Source organism: Eleutherodactylus coqui, chromosome 12 (genome assembly GCF_035609145.1).
Source record: "Eleutherodactylus coqui strain aEleCoq1 chromosome 12, aEleCoq1.hap1, whole genome shotgun sequence".
NCBI classification, from domain to species: Eukaryota; Metazoa; Chordata; class Amphibia; order Anura; family Eleutherodactylidae; genus Eleutherodactylus; species Eleutherodactylus coqui.
Genome location: NC_089848.1, coordinates 3,430,836 through 3,458,133, shown reverse-complemented (window position 1 = coordinate 3,458,133; position 27,298 = coordinate 3,430,836). Strand labels below are relative to the sequence as shown.

The 27,298-nt window shown below is 38.9% G+C and overlaps 1 protein-coding gene across 1 annotated transcript in view; it reads left to right on the top strand.

Moving 5' to 3' along the window:
* The window catches only part of ADCY1 (adenylate cyclase 1), a 281,184-nt gene that overhangs the window by 228,859 nt on the left and 25,027 nt on the right, over positions 1-27,298 (top strand). Inside the window, exons 15-16 of the mRNA XM_066584896.1 lie at positions 9,559-9,675; positions 20,006-20,152. Of these exons, the coding sequence (XP_066440993.1) occupies positions 9,559-9,675; positions 20,006-20,152 (264 nt within the window). The remainder of the gene's footprint in view (positions 1-9,558; positions 9,676-20,005; positions 20,153-27,298) is intronic.

The following is a 27,298-nucleotide window of genomic DNA, read 5'->3' as shown; positions in this document are numbered from 1 at the left end:
CTCTCCATCTATTTCATATCTATCTATCTATCTTATATCTATCTATCTTATATCTATCTTATGTCTATCTCCTATCTATCTATCTCATATCTTATCTGTCTCATGTCTTATCTATCTCATATCTTATCTATCTCATATCTATCTATCCCATATCTATCTAACTCTCATACTCTCATATCTCTATATCTTTCATATCTATCTATCTCTCATATCTATCCCATATCTATCTCATAATTATCTATCTCTCATATCTGTCTATCTATCCCATATCTATCTAACTCTCATATCTATATATCTCTCATATCTTTCTATCTCTCATATCTATCTATCCCATATCTATCTCATATTTATCTATCTCTCATATCTGTCTATCTATCCCATATCTATCCCATAGCTATCTATCTATCCCATATCTATCTATCCCATACCTATCTATCTCATACCTATCTATCTCATACCTATCTATCTTATACATATTTATCTCATATCTATTTATCTCATACCTATTTATTCTATCTCTTTATCTATCTCCTATCTTTCTCCTATCTTTCTCCTATCTTTCTCCTATCTATCTCATATCTATCTCATATCTATCACATATCTATCTCATATCTATCAATCTATCCCATATCTATCTATCTATCTATCTATCTATCTATCTATCTATCTATCCCATATCTATCTATCCCACATCTATCCCATATCTATCTATCTTCTATCTATCTCCTATTTATCTCCTATCTATCTATCTCTCTATCTATCACATATCTATCACATATCTATCTCCTATCTATCAATCTATCCCATATCTATCTATCCCATATCTATCTATCTATCTATCTATCAATCTATCCCATATCTATCTATCTATCTATCTATCTATCTATCTATCCCATAGCTATCTATCTATCTATCTATCCCATATCTATCTATCTATCTATCTATCTATCTATCTATCTATCTATCTATCCCATATCTATCTATCCCATATCTATCTGTCTTCTATCTAACTCCTATCTATCTCCTATCTATCTATCTCATATCTAGATATCTATCTCATATCTATCTATGTATCTCATATCTATCCATCTATCTCATATCTATCCATCTATCTCATATCTATCCATCTATCTCATATCTATCCATCTATTTCATATCTATCTATCTTCTATCTATCTCATATCTTATCTATCTCATATCTTATCTATCTCATATCTTATCTATCTCCTATCTATCTATCTCCTATCTATCTATCTCCTATCTATCTCATATCTATCTATGTATCTCATATCTATCTATGTATCTCATATCTATGTATCTCATATCAATCTATCTCATATATATCTATGTATGTCATATCTATCTATCTATCTATCTATCTCTATCTATGTATCTCATATCTATCTATGTATCTCATATCTATCTATGTATCTCATATCTATCCATCTATCTCATATCTATCCATCTATTTCATATCTATCTATCTTCTATCTATCTCATATCTTATCTATCTCATATCTTATCTATCTCCTATCTATCTATCTCCTATCTATCTATCTCCTATCTATCTATCTCCTATCTATCTATGTATCTCATATCTATCTATGTATCTCATATCTATGTATCTCATATCTATCTATCTCATATCTATCTATGTATCTCATATCTATGTATCTCATATCTATCCATCTATCTCATATCTATCTATCTATCTCATATCTATCCATCTATCTCATATCTATCCATCTATCTCATATCTATCCATCTATCTCATATCTATCTATCTATCCCATATCTATCTATCCCATATCTATCTATCCCATATCTATCTATCTATCCCATATCATCTATCCCATATCTATCTATCCCATATCTATCTATCTATCTATCCCATATCTATCTATCTATCTATCCCATATCATCTATCCCATATCATCTATCCCATATCATCTATCCCATATCTATCTATCCCATATCATCTATCCCATATCATCTATCCCATATCTATCTATCCCATATCTATCTATCCCATATCTATCTATCCCACAGCTATCCCATATCTATCTGTCTTCTATCTATCTCCTATCTATCTATCTCCTATCTATCTCCTATCTATCTATCTCCTATCTATCTCCTATCTGTCTATCTCCTATCTATCTCCTATCTATCTATCTCATATCTAGATATCTATCTCATATCTATCTATCTATCTCTATCTATGTATCTCATATCTATCTATGTATCTCATATCTATCTATCTCATATCTATCCATCTATCTCATATCTCTCCATCTATTTCATATCTATCTATCTATCTTATATCTATCTATCTTATATCTATCTTATGTCTATCTCCTATCTATCTATCTCATATCTTATCTGTCTCATGTCTTATCTATCTCATATCTTATCTATCTCATATCTATCTATCCCATATCTATCTAACTCTCATACTCTCATATCTCTATATCTTTCATATCTATCTATCTCTCATATCTATCCCATATCTATCTCATAATTATCTATCTCTCATATCTGTCTATCTATCCCATATCTATCTAACTCTCATATCTATATATCTCTCATATCTTTCTATCTCTCATATCTATCTATCCCATATCTATCTCATATTTATCTATCTCTCATATCTGTCTATCTATCCCATAGCTATCTATCTATCCCATATCTATCTATCCCATACCTATCTATCTCATACCTATCTATCTCATACCTATCTATCTTATACATATTTATCTCATATCTATTTATCTCATACCTATTTATTCTATCTCTTTATCTATCTCCTATCTTTCTCCTATCTTTCTCCTATCTATCTCCTATCTATCTCATATCTATCTCATATCTATCACATATCTATCTCATATCTATCAATCTATCCCATATCTATCTATCTATCTACCTATCTATCTATCTATCTATCTATCTATCTATCTATCTATCTATCTATCCCATATCTATCTATCCCACATCTATCCCATATCTATCTATCTTCTATCTATCTCCTATTTATCTCCTATCTATCTATCTCTCTATCTATCACATATCTATCACATATCTATCTCCTATCTATCAATCTATCCCATATCTATCTATCCCATATCTATCTATCTATCTATCTATCTATCTATCTATCTATCTATCTATCTATCTATCTATCTATCAATCTATCCCATATCTATCTATCTATCTATCTATCTATCTATCTATCTATCTATCTATCTATCTATCTATCTATCTATCCCATATCTATCTATCTATCTATCTATCCCATATCTATCTATCTATCTATCTATCCCATATCTATCTATCCCATATCTATCTGTCTTCTATCTAACTCCTATCTATCTCCTATCTATCTATCTCATATCTAGATATCTATCTCATATCTATCTATGTATCTCATATCTATCCATCTATCTCATATCTATCCATCTATCTCATATCTATCCATCTATCTCATATCTATCCATCTATTTCATATCTATCTATCTTCTATCTATCTCATATCTTATCTATCTCATATCTTATCTATCTCATATCTTATCTATCTCCTATCTATCTATCTCCTATCTATCTATCTCCTATCTATCTCATATCTATCTATGTATCTCATATCTATCTATGTATCTCATATCTATGTATCTCATATCAATCTATCTCATATATATCTATGTATGTCATATCTATCTATCTATCTATCTCTATCTATGTATCTCATATCTATCTATGTATCTCATATCTATCTATGTATCTCATATCTATCCATCTATCTCATATCTATCCATCTATTTCATATCTATCTATCTTCTATCTATCTCATATCTTATCTATCTCATATCTTATCTATCTCATATCTTATCTATCTCATATCTTATCTATCTCATATCTTATCTATCTCCTATCTATCTATCTCCTATCTATCTCCTATCTATCTATCTCCTATCTATCTATCTCCTATCTATCTATGTATCTCATATCTATCTATGTATCTCATATCTATCTATCTCATATCTATCTATGTATCTCATATCTATGTATCTCATATCTATCTATCCATCTATCTCATATCTATCTATCTATCTCATATCTATCTATGTATCTCATATCTATCTATGTATCTCATATCTATCCATCTATCTCATATCTATCCATCTATCTCATATCTATCCATCTATCTCATATCTATCCATCTATCTCATATCTATCTATCTATCCCATATCTATCTATCCCATATCTATCTATCCCATATCTATCTATCTATCCCATATCATCTATCCCATATCTATCTATCCCATATCTATCTATCTATCTATCCCATATCTATCTATCTATCTATCTATCCCATATCATCTATCCCATATCATCTATCCCATATCATCTATCCCATATCTATCTATCCCATATCATCTATCCCATATCTATCTATCCCATATCTATCTATCCCATATCTATCTATCCCATATCTATCTATCCCATATCTATCTATCCCATATCTATCTATCCCATATCTATCTATCCCATATCTATCTATCTATCCCATATCATCTATCCCATATCTATCTATCTATCTATCTATCTATCCCATATCTATCTATCCCATATCATCTATCCCATATCTATCTATCTATCCCATATCATCTATCCCATATCTATCTATCCCATATCTATCTATCTATCTATCTATCTATCTATCTATCTATCCCATATCTATCTATCTATCTATCTATCTATCTATCTATCTATCCCATATCTATCTATCCCATATCTATCTATCGATCCCATATCTATCTATCTATCTCATATCTATCTCATATCTATCACATATCTATCTCATATCTATCTCATATCTATCAATCTATCCCATATCTATCTATCTATCTCTCTATCTATCTATCACATATCTATCTCATATCTATCTATCTATCCCATATCTATCTATCCCACATCTATCCCATATCTATCTATCTATCTATCTATCTATCTATCTATCTATCTATCTATCTTCTATCTATCTCCTATTTATCTCCTATCTATCTATCTCTCTATCTATCTCTCTATCTATCACATATCTATCACATATCTATCACATATCTATCACATATCTATCACATATCTATCTCATATCTATCTCATATCTATCTATCTATCTATCTATCTATCTATCTATCTATCTATCTATCTATCTATCCCATATCTATCTATCCCACAGCTATCCCATATCTATCTGTCTTCTATCTATCTCCTATCTATCTATCTCCTATCTATCTATCTCCTATCTATCTATCTATCTATCTATCTATCTATCTATCTATCTATCTATCTCTATCTATGTATCTCATATCTATCTATGTATCTCATATCTATCTATCTCATATCTATCCATCTATCTCATATCTCTCCATCTATTTCATATCTATCTATCTATCTTATATCTATCTATCTTATATCTATCTTATGTCTATCTCCTATCTATCTATCTCATATCTTATCTGTCTCATGTCTTATCTATCTCATATCTTATCTATCTCATATCTATCTATCCCATATCTATCTAACTCTCATACTCTCATATCTCTATATCTTTCATATCTATCTATCTCTCATATCTATCCCATATCTATCTCATAATTATCTATCTCTCATATCTGTCTATCTATCCCATATCTATCCCATAGCTATCTATCTATCCCATATCTATCTATCTCATACCTATCTATCTCATACCTATCTATCTCTTACCTATTTATCTCATATCTATTTATCTCATACCTATTTATCTCAAATCTATCTATTTTCTATCTATCTCTTTATCTATCTCCTATCTTTCTCCTGTCTTTCTCCTATCTTTCTCCTATATTTCTCCTATCTTTCTCCTATCTATCTCATATCTATCTCATATCTATCTCATATCTATCTCATATCTATCACATATCTATCTCATATCTATCTCATATCTATCTCATATCTATCACATATCTATCTCATATCTATCAATCTATCCCATATCTATCTATCTATCTATCTATCTATCTATCTATCCCATATCTCTGTATCCCACATCTATCTTCTATCTATCTCCTATTTATCTCCTATCTATCTATCTCTCTATCTATCACATATCTATCACATATCTATCTCATATCTATCTATCTATCTATCTATCTATCTATCTATCTATCTATCTATCTATCTATCTATCCCATATCTATCTATCTATCTATCCCATATCTATCTATCTATCTATCCCATATCTATCTATCTATCTATCTATCTATCTATCTATCTATCCCATATCTATCTATCCCATATCTATCTGTCTTCTATCTAACTCCTATCTATCTCATATCTAGATATCTATCTCATATCTATCTATGTATCTCATATCTATCCATCTATCTCATATCTATCCATCTATTTCATATCTATCTATCTTCTATCTATCTCATATCTTATCTATCTCATATCTTATCTATCTCATATCTTATCTATCTCATATCTTATCTATCTCCTATCTATCTGTCTCCTATCTATCTCCTATCTATCTATCTCCTATCTATCTATGTATCTCATATCTATATATGTATCTCATATCTATCTATCTCATATCTATCTATCTCATATCTATCTATGTATCTCATATCTATCTATCTATCTCATATCTATCCATCTATCTCATATCTATCTATCTCATATCTATCCATCTATCTATCTCATATCTATCTATGTATCTCATATCTATCTGTGTATCTCATATCTATCTGTGTATCTCATATCTATCTATCTATCTCATATCTATCCATCTATCTCATATCTATCCATCTATCTCATATCTATCCATCTATCTCATATCTATCCATCTATCTCATATCTATCCATCTATCTCATATCTATCTATGTATCTCATATCTATCTATGTATCTCATATCTATCTATGTATCTCATATCTATCTCATATCTATCCATCTATCTCATATCTATCTATCTATCTCATATCTATCTATCTATCTTATATCTATCTATCTATCTTATATCTTTCTTATATCTATCTCATATCATATCTATCTCATATCATATCTATCTCATATCTTATCTATCTCATATCTTATCTATCCCATATCTATCTATCTCATATCTATCTATCCCATATCTATCTATCTCATATCTATCTATCTCATATCTATCTATCTCATATCTATCTATCCCATATCTATCTATCCCATATCTATCCCATATCTATCTATCTATCTATCTATCTATCTATCTATCTATCCCATATCTATCTATCCCATATCTATCTATCCCATATCTATCTATCCCATATCTATCTATCCCATATCTATCTATCCCATATCTATCTATCCCATATCATCTATCCCATATCTATCTATCTATCCCATATCTATATCTATCTATCCCATATCTATCTATCCCATATCTATCTATCCCATATCTATCTATCCCATTTCTATCTATCCCATATCATCTATCCCATATCTATCTATCCCATATCTATCTATCCCATATCTATCTATCCCATATCATCTATCCCATATCTATCTATCCCATATCTATCTATCTATCTATGCCATATCTATCTATCCCATATCTATCTATACCATATCTATCTATCGATCCCATATCTATCTATCGATCCCATATCTATCTATCGATCCCATATCTATCTATCTATCTATCCCATATCTATCAATCTATCCCATATCTATCTATCTATCTATCTATCCCATTTCTATCTATCTATCCCATATCTATCTATCTATCTATCTATCTATCTATCTATCTATCCCATATCTATCTATCTATCTATCCTCTATCTATCTATCTGTCTATCCCATATTTATCCCATATCTTTCTATCTCATATCTTTCTTTCCATCTATCTATCCCATATCTGTCTCTCATATCTATCTATCTTATATCTATCTATCTCTCATATCTGTCTCTCATATCTTTCTATCTATCCCATATATATATATATATATATATATATATATATATATATATCCCATATCTATATATCCCATATCTATCTATCCCATATCTATCTCATATCTATCTATCTCTCATATCTGTCTCTCATATCTGTCTATCTTTCCCATATATATATATATATATATATATATCTATCCCATATCTATCTATCCCATATCTATCTAACTATCCCATATCTATTTATCTCATACCTATTTATCTCATATCTATCTATCTATCTATCTATCTATCTATCTATCTATCTATCTATCTATCTATCTATCTAAGATCTTGCCAAGGATAAGCTCTGGTCATGGCCATTTAGTCTCTTAGATGCTGTGGTCACCAGCTATTGACTTCAGCATCTAAGCAAGTCTGTAGAGTGGGAGACCCATTGATACTGATGGTTTTTTTTAATGTTGGTCACAGGCCTCATGAAGGCTCACAGGTCTGCCTAGAGTACCGTATTTTTGGACTACAAGACACACTTGTTTTTCAAGTAAAAATCCCATATCTATCTCTCCCATATCGATCTATACAAGACACACTTGTTTGCAAGTAAAAATCTTGCTAAAAAGTGCTGGATGAAAGTGGTTGGCAGGTCCAGAACTCCCTGACCTCTTAAACTCCTCTATGGATTTTGCCATTATCACATCCTCAGGCAGAGAGTTCCACAGTCTCACTGCTCTTACAGTAAAGAACCCTTTTCTGTGTTGGTGATGAAACCTGCTTTCCTCTAGACGTAGCGGATGCCCTCTTGTTACCGTCGCAGTCCTGGGTATAAACAGATCATTGGAGAGATCCTTGTATCGTCCCCTCATGGATTTATACATAGTTATTTGGTCACCCCTTAGCCGTCTTTTTCCCGGGGTGAATAATCCCAGTTTTGGTGCCTCTCTGGGTATTCCAGTCCCCTCATTCCATGTATTAGTTTAGTTGCCCTTCTTTGTACCCCCTCCAGCACTGTAACATCCTTCCTGAGTACCGGTGTCCAGAACTGTGCGCAGTATTCCAGGTGAGGCCTGACAAGTGCCTTATATAATGGAAGGATAATGTTTTCGTCCCTCGCCCCTATACCTCTTCTAATGCACCCCAAGGCTTTATTAGCTTTTGCAGCAGCTGACTGGCATTGACTGCTCCAGTTTAGTCTACAGCCCACTAGTGCCCCCAGGTCTTTTTCCATCTCACTTTTTCCTAGCAGTACCCCATTTAGTGTATATTGCTGACATCCGTTTATCCTGTCCCTGGGACCTCACAGGGGCTCGCTAACTCCCTTTAATGGGTTTTTGACAGAAGCATGTTAGAATATATAGAAGCTATTCTGCAATAAGGTGCATATCTGAGAACGCTTGTGGCATATTTGCTTGTGGAAAGCTGCTGAAAAAGACAGCTTTTGCTACACATTAAATACATCTAGAATTTGAGAATTCTTGTCTTATTTAATGAACTTGTCAGTCTGAACTGTATAAAGCAAAACCTTGTAGAACGTGATCTGTTAGGAGTTGATCCAACGATTCCAGTTTGATATGTGCTTGATTTGTGTTACAGGCAGAAGAGGAGAGAGACGACATGGAGAGAGTCAAACTAGATAACAAGAGAATCCTCTTCAATCTCTTGCCAGCGCATGTTGCACAACATTTTCTCATGTCTAATCCAAGAAACATGGTACAGTTTCAATGCTCATACATTAAATCGGTTTATATCACGCAGAACGTATGGCTCTCCAAACATATAACATGTCTGTCAACCCAAAGCCCTGCCTGCTCTTCTCCCTGCACCTGGGTGACTATTACCCCTGTACAGATGTAGTGGCCAAAGTGAAAGGGGATCTAGCGCCATCTTTATGCTGCCCGCTTCTAGTGCCTGCTGATTGTATACTTGTTTCATGTGTTCTGCAGTCTTGGATAGAAGCTTATTAGTAGTGACCACACATAGAGGACTAGTCCTAGATATTATAAGCTGTGGATAGCCATGCCCAACCACGGAGCTAGCCATGTACACTCATGGAGCTAGCCATGCCTACTCACGAAGCCAGACATGCTTACCCATGAAGCTAGCCATGCCCACCCACGGAGCTAGCCATACCCACACATTGGCTACTGTTTAACAACTGTTTCAATATGCACAGTAATAGAGAGATAGCTGTCAGTTAACAGCCGTGGGGTAGGTGTGGCTATGCCCGCAGGTGGGCAGGGCTAGCCACAGTTCTTGAATATCACGGACTAGTTCTATGAAGTGTGGCTGCTACTAATAAGATCAGCATGCCTATCAATGCCATGTACCATAGGGCAGCATAAAGGTGGTGACCTGTTTCCTTTAACCGGGAGAGATAAATGTAAAACTAAAGTAGGCTCTTTGTGTCGGCGCCATGGAGACCTCATGCGTTACACCATGAACACACGTTTGTCTTCTTAATGCACACCTGAATTACTACAATCATTTTGTGGTGAATATTAATTGAAGAGGTTTTGCAAAAAAAATTCACTTTTCAGTATAACCCCCTAAAATAGGTTAACCCCCCCCCCCCCCCCCCCCCCCCAGCAGTTTTGGAGAAGTTCCGATCGTTCTGCAGGAAAAGGACATTATATTTTAAAATGAACAGAGCTCCTTCTACTTTAAACAGCTGTTCTATCAGGACTACCAACATGCTTAAAAATGACACCAGAAGTATGTTGGTAGCCCTTACAGAAGCAGAGTTACAGCCGTTTGAAGTGGGATCAGGAATGCTGGATTTACAGCTGTCAGTTTTCAGTGTGTGCAGGGGAGGGGGGAGGGGGAGATCAGCGGCAGCAGAGAAGATCTGGGATTCCCTTGTATATCTCCCTGTGCCAGGGAAGGAGTGGCATAAATTTTTGCTCATGTTATCACCCCCATACTTCATCAGTCAGAAAGCATACTTGCTCTTTGATTGTCACAAATGATTTTTTCCCCAGAAATTGCTGAATAAAGTGAAGAAAATGCACCCGCGCTCCTTTGAAGAAATTCATCTGAACGGCACTTCCGAAAGTGAAAGTAAACTCTCCTTATTGTACAACGCGTTTCGTCTCATTAGAGACTTTATGAAGTACAAACCATATATAATATAAATTCCTTTAAATAGTATTTAGACATTACCTTCATCTTGTGTGGTCCCATAGGATCCTCCGTCTCCTCCGTGCCCCGCGGCGTCTCCCTGCGTGTCTTGCGTCTGACGCGACGTCACGCAGCGTGATGACGTCACTCCGTTGGACACGTTCCCTGTTGCGGGGGGTGGAGCTCGGAGCGCATCCCGGGTCCTGCAGTTCTCTGTCTACACAGATGAGGCAGAAGGAATGAATATTCATTTAAAATTACACACTTCATGCAAGAAATAAAGATTATTGTTGCTTTCTCGGCTTTACCATAATATACATCGGTGCGCCTTAGCCCTGGCACTTATTACCATGATATACATCGGTGCGCCTTAGCCCTGGCACTTATTACCATGATATACATCGGTGCGCCTTAGCCCTGGCACTTATTACCGTGTATTTTATTATATATTATCATAGAATAGCCTAGAACGTAAATATATGTTTTTATCTATCTAAAACAATTCATAATTTATATAAATAAATCCTTCATATAGTCTATTATATTAAAATCTCTATAAAAACTCCTAATATTTCAATAAAACTATTTTTCATATATATATATATATACACATTGATTATATTAGTATTTATATTCGTATCAATCTGAATGGTAGAACCATAAAAAACATATATTTTATTTTGCTTTTTCCTATAAATATGTCTATACCTAACATATAAAATATATATATATCATAAAATGTGGTATATATATATAAAAGGCCATAGGCAGCATTAAAATGTATCTGTACCTGGAGAAAATACATATGTATATATATATAAATCATAGTTTTCACAGCTTCTCCAAGACCTCATTTAGACCATTCGGTACTAACGTGTTTACCCGGAAGATCCAGTCCATCTCCTTCTCTCTTAGTTTTGGTCCTGATCTTTCATTGATGTATTCCAAAGGAGTCATTTTTAAACCCCCATATTGATTCGCATGTGTTGAAGCGAAATGTCAGGAATCACTGTGTTTCATGAAGCCATTACTGATATTGCTTCTATGTTTGTTCATTCTTTCTCTAACCGTGATGATAGTTCTTGTGACATACCTCAGGCCACACGGGCATTCCAACATATATACTACACATTTGGTTTTACATGTCATATGTCAATGTGTAGTATATATATATATGAAAAATAGTTTTATTGAAATATTAGGAGTTTTTATAGAGATTTTAATATAATAGACTATATGAAGGATTTATTTATATAAATTATGAATTGTTTTAGATAGATAAAAACATATATTTACGTTCTAGGCTATTCTATGATAATATATAATAAAATACACGGAAATAAGTGCCAGGGCTAAGGCGCACCGATGTATATCATGGTAATAAGTGCCAGGGCTAAGGCGCACCGATGTATATGATGGTAATAAGTGCCAGGGCTAAGGCGCGCCGATGTATATTATGGTAATAAGTGCCAGGGCTAAGGCGCACCGATGTATATGATGGTAATAAGTGCCAGGGCTAAGGCGCACCGATGTATATCATGGTAATAAGTGCCAGGGCTAAGGCGCACCGATGTATATCATGGTAATAAGTGCCAGGGCTAAGGCGCACCGATGTATATGATGGTAATAAGTGCCAGGGCTAAGGCGCACCGATGTATATCATGGTAATAAGTGCCAGGGCTAAGGCGCGCCGATGTATATCATGGTAATAAGTGCCAGGGCTAAGGCGCGCCGATGTATATTATGGTAATAAGTGCCAGGGCTAAGGCGCACCGATGTATATGATGGTAATAAGTGCCAGGGCTAAGGCGCACCGATGTATATGATGGTAATAAGTGCCAGGGCTAAGGCGCACCGATGTATATCATGGTAATAAGTGCCAGGGCTAAGGCGCACCGATGTATATGATGGTAATAAGTGCCAGGGCTAAGGCGCACCGATGTATATGATGGTAATAAGTGCCAGGGCTAAGGCGCACCGATGTATATGATGGTAATAAGTGCCAGGGCTAAGGCGCGCCGATGTATATCATGGTAATAAGTGCCAGGGCTAAGGCGCACCGATGTATATTATGGTAATAAGTGCCAGGGCTAAGGCGCACCGATGTATATGATGGTAATAAGTGCCAGGGCTAAGGCGCACCGATGTATATGATGGTAATAAGTGCCAGGGCTAAGGCGCACCGATGTATATCATGGTAATAAGTGCCAGGGCTAAGGCGCACCGATGTATATGATGGTAATAAGTGCCAGGGCTAAGGCGCAGCGATGTATATTATGGTAATAAGTGCCAGGGCTAAGGCGCACCGATGTATATTATGGTAATAAGTGCCAGGGCTAAGGCGCACCGATGTATATTATGGTAATAAGTGCCAGGGCTAAGGCGCACCGATGTATATCATGGTAATAAGTGCCAGGGCTAAGGCGCACCGATGTATATGATGGTAATAAGTGCCAGGGCTAAGGCGCGCCGATGTATATTATGGTAATAAGTGCCAGGGCTAAGGCGCACCGATGTATATGATGGTAATAAGTGCCAGGGCTAAGGCGCACCGATGTATATGATGGTAATAAGTGCCAGGGCTAAGGCGCACCGATGTATATCATGGTAATAAGTGCCAGGGCTAAGGCGCACCGATGTATATGATGGTAATAAGTGCCAGGGCTAAGGCGCACCGATGTATATCATGGTAATAAGTGCCAGGGCTAAGGCGCGCCGATGTATATCATGGTAATAAGTGCCAGGGCTAAGGCGCGCCGATGTATATTATGGTAATAAGTGCCAGGGCTAAGGCGCACCGATGTATATGATGGTAATAAGTGCCAGGGCTAAGGCGCACCGATGTATATGATGGTAATAAGTGCCAGGGCTAAGGCGCACCGATGTATATCATGGTAATAAGTGCCAGGGCTAAGGCGCACCGATGTATATGATGGTAATAAGTGCCAGGGCTAAGGCGCACCGATGTATATGATGGTAATAAGTGCCAGGGCTAAGGCGCACCGATGTATATGATGGTAATAAGTGCCAGGGCTAAGGCGCACCGATGTATATTATGGTAATAAGTGCCAGGGCTAAGGCGCGCCGATGTATATTATGGTAATAAGTGCCAGGGCTAAGGCGCGCCGATGTATATTATGGTAATAAGTGCCAGGGCTAAGGCGCACCGATGTATATGATGGTAATAAGTGCCAGGGCTAAGGCGCACCGATGTATATGATGGTAATAAGTGCCAGGGCTAAGGCGCACCGATGTATATCATGGTAATAAGTGCCAGGGCTAAGGCGCACCGATGTATATGATGGTAATAAGTGCCAGGGCTAAGGCGCACCGATGTATATCATGGTAATAAGTGCCAGGGCTAAGGCGCGCCGATGTATATCATGGTAATAAGTGCCAGGGCTAAGGCGCGCCGATGTATATTATGGTAATAAGTGCCAGGGCTAAGGCGCACCGATGTATATGATGGTAATAAGTGCCAGGGCTAAGGCGCACCGATGTATATGATGGTAATAAGTGCCAGGGCTAAGGCGCACCGATGTATATCATGGTAATAAGTGCCAGGGCTAAGGCGCACCGATGTATATGATGGTAATAAGTGCCAGGGCTAAGGCGCACCGATGTATATGATGGTAATAAGTGCCAGGGCTAAGGCGCACCGATGTATATGATGGTAATAAGTGCCAGGGCTAAGGCGCACCGATGTATATGATGGTAATAAGTGCCAGGGCTAAGGCGCGCCGATGTATATCATGGTAATAAGTGCCAGGGCTAAGGCGCACCGATGTATATTATGGTAATAAGTGCCAGGGCTAAGGCGCACCGATGTATATGATGGTAATAAGTGCCAGGGCTAAGGCGCACCGATGTATATGATGGTAATAAGTGCCAGGGCTAAGGCGCACCGATGTATATCATGGTAATAAGTGCCAGGGCTAAGGCGCACCGATGTATATGATGGTAATAAGTGCCAGGGCTAAGGCGCAGCGATGTATATTATGGTAATAAGTGCCAGGGCTAAGGCGCACCGATGTATATTATGGTAATAAGTGCCAGGGCTAAGGCGCACCGATGTATATTATGGTAATAAGTGCCAGGGCTAAGGCGCACCGATGTATATCATGGTAATAAGTGCCAGGGCTAAGGCGCACCGATGTATATGATGGTAATAAGTGCCAGGGCTAAGGCGCAGCGATGTATATTATGGTAATAAGTGCCAGGGCTAAGGCGCACCGATGTATATTATGGTAATAAGTGCCAGGGCTAAGGCGCACCGATGTATATCATGGTAATAAGTGCCAGGGCTAAGGCGCACCGATGTATATGATGGTAATAAGTGCCAGGGCTGAGGCGCACCGATGTATATTATGGTAATAAGTGCCAGGGCTAAGGCGCAGCGATGTATATTATGGTAATAAGTGCCAGGGCTAAGGCGCACCGATGTATATCATGGTAATAAGTGCCAGGGCTAAGGCGCAGCGATGTATATTATGGTAATAAGTGCCAGGGCTAAGGCGCACCGATGTATATGATGGTAATAAGTGCCAGGGCTAAGGCGCACCGATGTATATCATGGTAATAAGTGCCAGGGCTAAGGCGCACCGATGTATATCATGGTAATAAGTGCCAGGGCTAAGGCGCACCGATGTATATGATGGTAATAAGTGCCAGGGCTAAGGCGCACCGATGTATATTATGGTAATAAGTGCCAGGGCTAAGGCGCACCGATGTATATCATGGTAATAAGTGCCAGGGCTAAGGCGCACCGATGTATATCATGGTAATAAGTGCCAGGGCTAAGGCGCGCCGATGTATATTATGGTAATAAGTGCCAGGGCTAAGGCGCACCGATGTATATTATGGTAATAAGTGCCAGGGCTAAGGCGCGCCGATGTATATTATGGTAATAAGTGCCAGGGCTAAGGCGCACCGATGTATATCTTGGTAATAAGTGCCAGGGCTAAGGCGCACCGATGTATATTATGGTAATAAGTGCCAGGGCTAAGGCGCACCGATGTATATTATGGTAATAAGTGCCAGGGCTAAGGCGCACCGATGTATATCATGGTAATAAGTGCCAGGGCTAAGGCGCACCGATGTATATGATGGTAATAAGTGCCAGGGCTAAGGCGCACCGATGTATATTATGGTAAAGCCGAGAAAGCAACAATAATCTTTATTTTTTGCATGTAAGTGTGTTATTTTAAATAAATATTCATTCCTTCTGCCTCATCTGTGTAGACAGAGAACTGCAGGACCCGGGATGCGCTCCGAGCTCCACCCCCCGCAACAGGGAACGTGCCCAACGGAGTGACGTCATCATGCTGCGTGACGGCACGTCGCGTCAGACGCAAGACAGGCAATGAGACGCCGCGGGGCACGGAGGAGACGGAGGATCCTATGGGACCACACAAGATGAAGGTAATGTTTAAACACTGGTTAAAGGAATTTATATTATATATGGTTTGTACTTCATAAAGTCTCTAATGAGACGAAACGCGTTGTACAATAAAGGAGAGTTTACTTTCACTTTCGGAAGTGCCATTCAGAGGACTTTCTTTAAAGGAGCGCGGGTGCTTTTTCTTTACTTTATTCAGCCATTTCTGATTCAGTTCCTGAGAGGGTAACAGAACATCCGCTCAGCTCTCCTGCTTCTTAGCCCAGCAGGATCTCAGAAAAATCTGTGGATTTGTTTAAAGGCCATACAGGATTCTGTGTGCTAGTAGAGACCCTGCATAGGGCTGTACAGCACACCGGGTGAGTTTAATCCCATCTATAAAGTATTTTGGAATTGTATACTTCCTGGAGCGCTATTCTCATCTCATATTTATTCCATTTTTTCCCCCAGAAAGGAAGTGAAATGATGAGGACTTGCGTATCTAATCTCTGCTCTACACCCTTTAACCACATAGATGCTGCAGTCATCGTTGACCGTGGCATCTAAACGTTTTGCAGAAAGAAAATTAAAAACTCCCCCCCCCCTTACACTAGACTAAATAATGAAAAGAGCAAAAAAAAAACGCTACACCTAATTGGTATCACCGTATGTATTACAGCCCGTACTATAAAATATTACATTATTTATCAAGCTCGGAAAATTCAATTAACCCCTTAGTGACGGCCCATTGACTTTTTACGTTCTGCTTTAGTGGGCTTTAATCTTCAGGACCGTAAAAACGTTCGCTCTGAAGATTAAGGCCCAGGAAATTAAAAATCGCTCTATCATGTGTAGCCGAGAGCAGGGAGATATCACTGGGAGTCGCTGTATTTGGTTCCTGGTCACATGATCACGGTTATCCAATGGATAACGGCAATCATTTAAAGAAAAAAAAAGTTTAAGTTTCATCTTCCCTCACGGATAATATCCATGAGGGGAGATGAAATTACGCACCTAAGGCCCCCTGATTTATACATGGATCTTATCTTGACCTCTGTGCACGCACCCATCGCCAAAATGGCCACGGGCTGGAGATTTCGTGGGGGAGGTGGGGTGGGGGTGTCCCTGATCACATTATCACCGCTATCCAATGGATAACAGCGACCACGTAAAAATTTTAAAAATTAAAATCTCTCCTCCCCTCACGGATATGATCCATGAAGGGAGGTGAAATTACTTACCTAGGGCCTCCGCAGTGAGTGGTTTAAGGTCATGTGATCGCCGTTATCCAATGGATAATGGCGATCACGTAAAAGTTAACAGTTGAAGTTTAGTGCTCCTTTTGGTTTGGGCCCCGTTGTGCATACGGACATAATATTAGGGCCACCATGGGCAGGTCTCTGAGCACAGGACATATGGGTGATCCATTTTGGTGTGAAAGCCTTCATTCATATGTGTGCTGTTATTAAAATAGAACAAGAGATGCTATGGAATCTTTTATATGTAATTTAAAGCAGCAAAATAATGATATAGTTAGACTCACCTGGTATAAGGAGGCGGATCAGAGCAAGCTGAGCCCACCCACCGTCACCTGAAGTCCAGGCAGGCCTCAGTCTAGTACTTTAGTACAATAATCCATCAGTCCGGAGAGCATGCCTTAGACTCGCTCCAAAATCCACTCCAGTGCAGATGGGTAAATAAACAGATCAGAAGAGATATCATGCAATGCACAAACAAATGGCTACCGTGGCGCTCTTGTGGGATACTCCAGTGAGATTCACAAAACTCTCTTAGAACAGTCCAGTGTGATAAACAGCTGGAAATTGAACATTCTGCGAGGACAGATCAAACGGATTAAAATACATTGTACTAATGTAGAAATGTTTAAAAGACAAGCAAAGGTTCTAAAAAATAGATGCAGAGAGAAGGGCTACCCTAGAGCTTTGGTGGGAGCGGCCTGTAGGAAAAGATTACATGAAAACCACAAGAGAAATTGTAACCGGGAACAAACTGAAAATAAAAACCCAAATCCCTCTGTTATTACAACCTATAGTGTTCATCACAGTTTGAGCAAAAAGATCCTTTTAAAACACTGGAATATTTTAAAGTGGGACCAACTTTTACAAAGAGAAATTGCAGAAAGACCGAAGATCATGTTTCGTAAGAATAAAACCATTGGAAATACTTTGGCGCCTCCATGTCCCAGATTCCGGGCTTCTTGTCCCGATATACGCTGCACCTCCGATATCCTAGTAGGTGCGTATAAGTGTGGACAACCCAGATGCAAATGCCGTACCAGCATCAGCGTGGCATCAAGGAGATTCTGACAGAAGAAGAAGGAAAACCTGTTCAATGTAAACATTTTTTAAACTGTGGAAGCAGCTCTGGGGGCAGAAGCGGTAATGCTCTGACGTGGATCAAATATCGTTAATGGATATATGAAGCCTAGTGTTTCACACCATTTTCTACAGTCACACAACAAGGATCCCTCGTAGTTACACATAACCCCATAAAGCTAGAGCTCATCCCACAAAATGCCAGGTGTCATCCAGCTACATGGATGAAATAAAAACGATATGGCCGCTGGAACACAACAGGGGAAGGCGAATGAGTTCTGGGCCAAACGCTTTCAGAGTTGACATAAACTGAACATAAAAAAGGATGATTTCGGGAGGGTTTTTCCAATTTTTAACGTGATTAGGGGGGTTAAAGCACTTCAATGTAGGGTCTTTTTCTTTATTAGACTCTCCCAGTCTGAGCCACTCTTCGACCAAAAGCTATGACAACCACCCTTCCCACACATATTCATGCTTAGCTTGGCCAAACTTGTATGTAATGAAGGAAAAAACAGCTGCTGAACAACTCTGGCAGGGGCTCATAAATCTTGTTGTTTGTACTGCGCCAACTTATTGCGCAGCGCTTTCAAGAAATGTATTTATTACCCCCCACCAATCATTTCGGATTGGGCAGTTGAAATATCTCCTCCAACATCTTCTGCCAGGAAAGAGTTATGAGGATGCCGTGCGCATCAGGTGATCAACCCTCCTAAAGTCAAGTAAAAAAAAAAACAACAAAAAATAGCGTGTACAAAATGTCACAAAATGAAGAAAATAAGTGCTTGAAACGCATCATGTTCTTTACATGCAATTTTTAAAAAAGTGTGCTTTGATATTAGGGCTTTTCACAAATTAGCCAAAATAAATAATCCCGCAGCAAGTTGAGGAATGTTCTCCTCCATGATCTAAGAGCAAGAAGCGCATCCCAAACTAATATGTAGGTATTTAACCCCCTTATCTCTAGAGTGCAAAGGTACCGGGCCGTTGTAATTCAACTGTAGCCATTGGGGGAGAGTCAGGAGGCCACTGTACGCATTAGATGAGCAGCATAGCCAATCTAGATATAATGTGTATGGTCACGTAATGTTACATATATGTGTGGTAGGTGTACTGACATTTTGTGGGCATGTCTGTCCTTCATGTTGGTAAGTCATCAATACTTCATACATTTTTTGTGTTGCCTAAAATGTTTCCATTTCCCTTTTTCCAGGATCTTTATTATCAGTCTTATTCACAAGTTGGTGTTATGTTTGCCTCCATTCCGAATTTTAATGATTTTTACATTGAACTTGATGGCAATAACATGGGAGTGGAATGTTTACGACTTTTAAATGAAATTATAGCTGATTTTGATGAGGTAAGGAGAAGTTTGTCTTAGAAATCATCTCTATTCTTAATAAATTGATTAGAAAAATGCCATCAACATTGCAGATCTGGAAAAAGTATAATCTTTGAGAAATGTATATATGCCACAAAAAATAAATTAGTAAATAATCTGAAATTCTGGGAGCGTTAACCCTTTCCCTGCAAAGAATGTTTCTCATACTGCCTCGCAGAATGGCACTTCAGTAGCCAGGGACATATGAGATTCAACCTTGCTACAAATGGCTCTGTCTCAGGCTTTAGTACAGATAGAATTTATATTGGTCTTGTTTTAAAGCCAGAAAATCTTGGCAGTTCTTATTGCAATACAGAAAAAATATAAAGCATAATACTGTTGAAAAATGTACGCCTTTATTGAAAAAAGAGATAAAAGTACCCAAGAAAAACAAGCACTAAAAACACAACATAAGGTAGGCTAACAATATTACTACAATCGGCCAGAATCAATAAATAAAGCCAAGATATCTCATTACTGTAGAGATCCCATAACATTTAATATATGTTAAAGGGGTTTTCCAGTGAGAATGCTATTGATCGCCTATCCCCAGGATAGATCATCAATAGTTGATCGGCCGTTGTCTGTCGCTCGGTACCCTTACCGATCAGCTGAGTGGGTGCATGCTGTCAACGCCACAAACACACAGAGGTCGGAGCTTGTAACTGCAGGCCTGGCTCCCATTAAAATCTATGGGAGCCATGCCTGCAGTTACTAACGCCAGCCACTACATGGAGGTCAGCACGGAGACTTCCGCTGCTTCAGCTCTGACCTCTGGGTATTTGCATCGCTGACAGCATGTGCCCAATCAACTATTGATGATCTATCCGGATTCTGCAGCAAATACTGCCCACAGCATGCAATGGCAAAACGCTTTTTCCACTACACAAGCGGAAATCAATTGCGATTTTCTGAGGAAAGATCGCAGCATGCTCTATTTCAGAGCGGATTCTCCACGGATGGCTTCCATTGAATGATATGGCGCAAAGCAGCGATTTGGGGAAGACAACTGTACTGTGCATGTCTGACGCCTCGCTGTGTGGACCATCTGCACTACAGGAAAAAGAAGAAAATCTCAGGTATGCGGGGATGCCGGCTAGGCACAGGGTCTGATTCTGTATACGGAATCCAACCCGGCCGTGTGCAGGCGGCCCAAGACAAACTAAACATTCCTGCAGATGTATCTCTTTAATGGCTACATAAAATAATAAATGATGTTAAATCGTAAATATTGCAATCTTTGTATGAAAGATCGTAATTTGAATTTGCCTTTGAGCTGTGAAATTCTATTGCATGTTACTATGGCTGCATTGCAGAAAGCAAACAGATAAAGAAGGTGTAATTGCATTCTACAAACACCAAGAAATACACCAACATGGGATCTATGAATTTAAAGCTGAATTACAGACATAAATATTATGTATATAAATCGGAGGTTCTTGGCGCACGTTTTGATCAAATCGTGAACGTCCGTCTGCCAGAGACAAGGTGACATCTGGATGGGGTCCTACTGTAGATAAACTCACCTCTCTTTGAGCCTAAACATCCAAACTCGTGGCTTTATGTAGAATCCAAGCTTTTAATTCACCCATTAAGGACCAGGCGCGGCAAATATACGGCGCCTGGTCCTGGGCTTAAAGCACTGCCGATAGTAAAATTACGGCGGCACTTTAAGCCTCCTGCCCCTGCAGTCAATCAGAGACAGGAAGGGGTTATCAGCTGTTAGTGACAGCTGATAACCCAGAGGAGAAGGCAGGAGGGGTTTTTAACCCTTACTGCCTTTCCTTACCCTAGTACACAGTGCTCAATGAGCATTGTGTACTAGAAAGTGAAAGTAACATGTAACTTTCACATCGGGAGCCCGGGGAGGGGGGGGTCATGTGACCTCCGAGGTTCTCTGCTACAGCAGAGCTGGAGGGTCAAACTAGACCCTGGCCAGCCTTGCCAGTGACTAATGTCACTCCAAGGGTTGTTTCCCCCTGTAACTGGGGCTCCTATAGATGCCCCAGGTACATTGGGAAAGTTTCAAATAAAATAAAAAAAAAATGAATGTCCCCCGGAGGTCTTACATGACATCATGGGGGACATAGATCGTAAAAAACATGATTACATACACAAGTAAATAACAATTACAGAGAACAACAACAATATATACAGAAGAAAATAACACAAAGCCGACGCCAACGAAAACCGTCGCCGTATGCGCCCTGTAAACCAAAACCATACATACTATATATCAAAACATCCAAAATAAATAGAGGAACCCGCTCCCATATTTTATTTTAGCATAAATATACTAAGTAAAAAAATAAATAAATAAATGTTAAAAAAATCATTTTCTTTAGCATTTTACCCCCAATAAAACTAAAAAAACGGGAAAAAAAGTCAGTGAAAAAGATATTTTAAAAATCACCCTATATGTCACGGGAAAAAAAACGCAGCAAAAATAATTTTGGTGTCAACCACCCGGAGTACATCTACACGTTCCCTTCATCCCCCTAAAAAATAAAACATCTTGATGGCCCCGACTCCGTACCGCAACATACCCGGTTGATAACCACATTTTGATGCAAACCCATACAAGTCTGCACAAGATAACTTACAACAGATATATGTTCTAAAACATGCCCCAACACTGCCATACCTTTCTCATGAACCTCTCATTACCTTTGCTTCTCCCCACCTACCTATCCGTCCTACGACATTGTACTTTATTTCACGCTTACCTTATTCCCCCTCTACACGTACCAGATAAGATGTAAACCGTAATGTACAGGCCCGACTGGCTTCTGTTACATGGAAGACTCTGTACTGCACAATGCTTCTTTTTTTTCTGTATTTGACATGCTGTTAACTTGTCAATAAAACGAGTTTTAAAAAAAAAAAAAAATGTTGGTAGCAAAAGGAAAAACAATAGGGCAGTAAGACACCACGTGGGTAAAATCCCGAAAAAGTGTCTGGTCCTTAGGGCTTAGTCACACCGATGCATCGGCGCTCGTGTTACTGCAGGTAGAAGACGGCTGCACTTCAGGACGGACGTCTCTCTGCAGCGCCGGAAGAAAGAACATGTGACCGGCTTCATTGACGGTCATGTGTTCTTTCTTCATCGCTGCGGGGGAGTCGTCCGTCTTGAAGTACAGCTATCTTCTTCCTGCAGTAATGGCTCAGTCACACGGGCTCATCGGCGCCCATGTAAGGTGCCAATGCGCCCGTGTGACTAAGCCCTTAAGGTACAAAACAGCTTGGTCCTTAAGGGGTTAAAAGCACTGAACAAATGGGAAGGAGTGCATGTCCATATTGGAGGAAGCTGTACCTCGATATGTACAATGCAAAAAACAAAAGTTAGATCTCACAAGTGAAGTAAATCTATGTAGGTCCATGTTAGTATGGCAGGAATGAAAGAGCAAATCTAGAAAGAAGGTGTAACAGCGCACTGCACCATCAGCAAATCTCCAGCATATCTAACATATGGCGTTACTGTGTATGGAGATTTGTGATCAAATTGTGACAGCCCTTCTGTCAGATGAAGACACCTCTCTAAAGCTCGCTGTGTAAAGACATTTCTTTTATTTTTGTTAGCCATTAACCCCTTGAGTGGCGGTTTCCTACCCCCCTGTCGTACCCACCAGGGCAGGTTTTTTAAATGGTCTAATCGTTGAATTTCAACTAATTTTGCAGTTGCGTTCCAAGAGCCATAACTTTTTCATTTCCCCATTGACCAGGCCGTATGAGGGCTTGTTTTTTGTGGAACAAGTTGTGTTTTTTGATGGCATCATTTTTGGGTATATATAATGTATTGCATAACTTTTGTAAAAACATTTGTAGGGAGATTGGGGGAAAAAAAGAAATCCTGCCATTTGTTTTTTGGATTTCATTTTTACGGCGTTCAGCGTGCAGAATAAATAGTGTGATAACGTTATTCTGAGTCAGCATGATTCCGGCGATAACCAAGTTTATACAGTGTTTATGTTTCGCTATTTTTGTAAATTTTAAGCATTTTTTTTTTTTAAAGGATTGCTTTTGTGTCGCCACATTCCAAGAGCCGTATTAATTTTATTTTTCTATTGCCAGAGCTCTAGAAGGCCGTGTTTTAGGCGGGATGAACTCCAGTCTTCATTTATCTATTTTTTTGAAACATGTAAAATTTTGATCGCTTTTTATTCCATTTTTTCTAGTGGCGAGATTAACAAAACCTGTAATTCTGGCATGTTTTTTATTTTTATTTTTCACGGCATTCTCTGAGCAGTATAAATAATATATTAAAGTAATTCTACGGCCAGTGCAATTATGCCAAGACCAAAGTGTAATAGTTATTTTTCTTTTTCATGACTTTTTCACACTTTAAAAAAAAAGTAATAAAAGTTTAAATCACCCTCCTTTTGCCATATCTATAATAAAAAAATCTAAATCCTAAAAGAAAAATACAAATTTGGTATCGCCGCGTCCGTAAATGTCCGATCTATCAAAGTAGTGCATTATTTACTCCGCATGGTGAACGTAGTCCAAAAAAAAAATAAAGAACGCCACAAATGCACTTTTTCAGTCACCCGGTTTCCCAGAAAAAATGCAATAAAAAGCGAAAAAAAAGTCATATGTATTCCGGATTGTTACCAACGTAAACTACAGGACATCCCGCAAAAAATGAGCCCTTGCTTAACTACGTCGACGGAAAAATAAAAAAGTTATTGCACGCAGAAGATGCAGCAGAAAATAATTTTTAAAAATTAAATGTCTTTGAAAAAAATACAAGTGCTACAGCAAAAAAAAAACTATACAAGTTTGGTATCGTAGTAATCGTACTGACGCATAGAATAAAGTTATCAGGTCCTTTTTGTTGCAGTTTGTGCGCCGTAGAAACAAAACGCACTGAAAGATGGCGGAATGTCATTTTTTTTTTTTTTCATTTTACTCCACTTAGAATTTTGTAAACGTTTTTCAGTACATTATATGGTAAATTAATTAGCACCATTGAAAAATATAACTCGGCCCGCAAAAAACAAGCCCTCATACAGCGATGTCAATGGATAAATAAAGGAGCCATGATTTTTTAAACGGGGGGAGGAAAAAAAGAAATGGGGAAAAAAGAAAAAAAGGTGCCATGTTATTAAGGGGTTAAATAATGTACCAGCTTCCTTCTCTGGGTCATTAGACGCAGGGATACCACATGTGTGATTTTATTTTACATTTTTATTTCTTTTTTTTTAATAATTTTTTAACTTTTGTTTTTTTTTACTTTTTTTAAAAAAATGTTGTCCCTTTAGGGGACTTCCACAGGGACCCATCAGGACCCCCGATCACATTCCGGGGGTCCGATGGTGACAGCCCTTTACATGCTGCAGTGACAGCCCTTTACATGCTGCAGTCACATAGACTGCAGCATGTAAAGGGTTAACACAGCAGAGATCGGAGGTTTTCTCTGATCTCTGCTGTAAGAGCTGGTGTCTGGCTGTCGTCTGACAGCCAAGCACCAGCTCTCCCTGCCACAGAGACCATCGGCTTGCTTCTATAAACAAAGCAGGCGATTTAGAAGCAGGAGATTGCCGGCATATCAGCAATATCTTCTGCTTTTGTTGTTCAAAGCCCTTGCTTTTTTTCTCTGTGGATCTGCACAGCTTGTGGCATTGTGCTCTGCAGCTCCCATAGTGATACATAGCCCGGAAATCTTCCAGGCTATATCACTATCGGCAGTGGAGCTGGTCCCGGAAAATTTCCGGGCGTGCCACTCAAGGGGTTAAAGGCTTGATTTTAAAAATCAGACCTTTATTCTGCTGTTACAGAGAGCAATAGCGCATCTTCAGCTAGCCAGCACAGTAACACATTTGTATCTTCTCCTTAAGGCCTTAGTCAGACGGGCGTTTTTAGCCGTGATTTGCGCATGCGCATGCGTCCGGCGATTTTATAAAACCATTGCTTTGCAATGGTATCGGACACATGAGCGCTTTTTATGCGCTCGTCCGATAAATTATAGAACAAAAAATCGCAGATCGCACCTATCTGCGATCTGCGATTCCTGTTCTCTTCTGTATATGCCGGCGGCAGCAGCGCCGACCCCATTGAGAACATATAGAAGACAAATCATTCTTCTCTGCCACAGCTGTAACAGCTGTGACAGAGAAGAACGATGTTTGCCCATTGAATTCAATGGAGCGGCAATACAGCCGCTCCATTGAAAGCAATGGGCTGCCGGCGTGCGCGGGGTGAATTGTCGGGAAGGGGTTAAATATATAACCCCTTCCCTGCAATTCGTCCTAAAATGTGTTAAAATAAAAAAAAAATTGTATACTCACCTTTCCGTTGCAGCCGGAGTCCAGCCGCGGCCGCTGTCAGTTCTCCTGAACTGCTTCTTGGCACTATTCAGCCGGCGGGGCTTTAAAATCCCCGCCTGCTGAATGATCTGCCTCTGATTGGTCACAGCCCTGACCAATCAGAGGCTGAAAACACTCACACACCCATTCATGAATTCATGAATGGGTGAGTGACTGCTGCCTCTCAGCGCTGAGCCAATCAGGGGCAGGTCTGACTCACATCCATTCATGAATTCATGAATGGGTGTGAGTGAGGCATGCCTCTGATTGGCTCAGCACTGAGCCAATCAGGGGGCAGGTCTGACTCACACCCACTGCAGGACGGCCGCTCGGAGCTCCGGCTGCCGGCAGGTGAGTATACAATCTTTTTTAATTTTTACACATTTTAGGATGAATTGCAGGTAAGGGCTTATATATTTAAGCCCTTACCGACAATTCATCCCGGGCTCGCCCGCAGCGCATTGCTTTCAATGGAGACGGCTGTATTGCCGTCTCCATTGAATGCAATGCGCTGGACAGCTCCGGCCCGTTTCTAATGAAACGCGGCTAGGAGCAGATTTTTGGGCGATTTGTGGGCGACTTGCGCGCACCGGTCACGCGATTTGCGGATGCGCATCCGTCATGCGATCCGCAAATCGCGCGTAAAAACGCCCTTCTGACTGAGCCCTTATTGTGTAATGCTGATCACTAATTTGCATTACTATATATTATTGTAAAGTGATGGCATTTGGAACAATTTGTATTTTCTTTGGATGATTAACATTTAATGAAATGCCGAAATTCAGGTAATTCCAAAGAGTTCACCACTCTTACAATTGTT